This window comes from Triticum dicoccoides, unplaced genomic scaffold (assembly GCF_002162155.2).
Source record: "Triticum dicoccoides isolate Atlit2015 ecotype Zavitan unplaced genomic scaffold, WEW_v2.0 scaffold218847, whole genome shotgun sequence".
NCBI lineage: Eukaryota > Viridiplantae > Streptophyta > Magnoliopsida > Poales > Poaceae > Triticum > Triticum dicoccoides.
The window spans coordinates 1-2,245 of record NW_021241234.1 but is presented as its reverse complement, the minus strand read 5'-3'; the positions used below and the strand labels follow the sequence as shown (position 1 = coordinate 2,245).

Sequence of the window (2,245 nt, the reverse complement as noted above, 5' to 3'; positions counted from 1 at the left end):
GGAGTGTTCCGTTTCCCCTCTTACGTTCCCCACCCTTCGTCCAGCCCTCTCGTACGACCCTCTCCCTCGAGCGATTTTTATTTCTCCCTCCATCGGTTTTCTCTCCCTGCCGGTTTTATCTTCGTCTGGCCGGACAAACCGTCATATACGTTCGTCTTACCTCTTCTCTACCGCATGAAAACCAAGCAACCTTTCCTTTAATTCGTGGCAAAAGAGAGTAGCGTAATTATGGGTTCTGGGATTGAATAGGAATCGGATCAATGCGTGCACGCATGCATCGCTGCATCGAAGGTAAGGCATTAATTAACGCTCGCTAATTACTGCGTCTATAACGGTATAGGATCTCTCAGAAAAATCTTTTTTTCATCTCAAAGCAATCCTACCAAATCCAAATCAATAAAATCCCATTCTCCAGGAAAAACGGCATCTTCGCCCGCGACGGCGAAGCAGGATGGCGATCGATCAGGAGGAAGACAACAACAACACGTCGCAGGGCTAAGGAGAATACACGGCGGCCGCCGGAGCCCTCTCTACCTACAGATTCACCAATTAATCTCTCCACCTGAACCCTCTCTTAATTGATTTCATAGCCCTCCTAGGAATCGCCATGGAATTACTTGTTTGCTCAAATAACACCGCATGTCCCGCCCTGCAGGTGCAACGAGGCGGAGGAGGATCTCCTGCCTAGAGCTTGGCAGCACCGCAGGCGTTGTGAGGAGACGCAAGGTGCCGGTGGTGTGTGCATTGCTGGTGGTGCTCGGCGAGGACGAGTGCCGAGAGGAGCTGAACAGGACGCGCAAGTGCGCCGCCAATGTCTTCCGCACCTGTACCCCATGGTACACTCCTATTTTTTTTGCTGTGTTGTCAATCTCCATGACGAGGAACGTAGTGATCCCTCTGTATGTTGTGCCCCTTCCACTGTTTTGATCTAATCTATCTGTATAGGTCAAAGATCTCCAACGGCCCAGATCCACTTCTCGTCATTTGGTCAATCACATAATTGTTTTCCTCTACTTGTATTCCACCTTTCGGTTGTAATTCAATTTAGGATCAACAGTATCTATGCAATTAATTTCAAACTTTGCAGGATCATGTCGGCATGTGAGTCACACTCTAATAAGTGTTCATCTTTAGTTTCCTACCCTATAGTGGGCAACATAATTTGCTCTATGTGCATGAAAATTGTAAATTAATTTGGGTTAGTACGTATAGTGGTTAAAGGATGCTAATCCAGGTTCTTGAAACTTGCATTTTGGTCGACCTGTATAACTTGTACTGTAATCAGCATAGAATTATATAGATGCATTACATTTCTTTCCATTGGAACGCACAATTTATGTTGATCATGCAATTGTCTTCTTTATTTTCCTGTTTTGTGCAGTTTGATGGAAGAGCTTTGTACAGAACCGGAGATTAGGAGGAATGGACATACAAGAAACAATTTAGGAAGATTCCCTAGGGAAGCAAAAATTGTTTACTGGTCTGTGTAGGTTCATTTAGGAAATTCGATGATTGTTGTAATATGAATTTTACATCCGTTCCAAGAAAAAGTGTTGTTTCTACTTACATCCATTTTGGTGTGATAAATAATGGTTCTGAACATGCTTTCTCTTTCTACCATGGAGACACTTTTCACTTTGTGATACCTTGGATACAGTCTCTTTCCTGGGAAGAAGTGATGTTTTGATATGTTAAATCTTATTTTCAGGTGCCCCCAACTATCAAATTGGTATTGGATGGAGAAATGCCACCTTATTTAGGAAGTATGACTATAAAATGTAGCTTATATTTATTTTTTCATCATGACTTTCTCAGTGTAACCTAGACGTCTCATCTTGGAAATTATTGGTGATATATTTGTATCTGTTGCAACATAAAAATCGATTGAATTTTTTGGAACAACTGTAAAAAGTCAATTTTTTAATCAAATACCATATAATGTACTATTGAGCTTTGTGTTTCCACACACTTACTAGATGGAAGAATGGATGACATTATGCAACGTGGTTACTGAAGTTGGTGGAAAGAATGTTGTGGTCACTGTTGTGCCTGCCAATGAAACTACATTTAAGTGGCTTCAGGAACTAATTGAGTGCCCTCTTGGTGATGCATAAGTTAAGCAATATGGCTGTGAGTAATCACTATTAGATTTCTTTTTTGAGCACCAGTACAGACACAAGCGCTCATATACACACGCATACACTCATCCCTATGAACGCACACACGCACACCCTACCCCTATGAG

At 42.2% G+C, this 2,245-nt stretch overlaps 1 protein-coding gene across 1 annotated transcript; it reads left to right on the top strand.

Annotated features, from left to right (window-relative positions):
• Positions 1 to 414: 414 nt before the first annotated feature.
• Positions 415 to 1,553, top strand: LOC119345254. Its single transcript, XM_037615402.1, has 2 exons — positions 415 to 836; positions 1,382 to 1,553. The coding sequence occupies exons 1-2, from the start codon at positions 640 to 642 to the stop codon at positions 1,488 to 1,490; spliced, it is 306 nt and encodes a 101-aa protein (XP_037471299.1). The 5' UTR covers positions 415 to 639; the 3' UTR covers positions 1,491 to 1,553.
• The last annotated feature ends 692 nt before the right edge of the window (positions 1,554 to 2,245 follow it).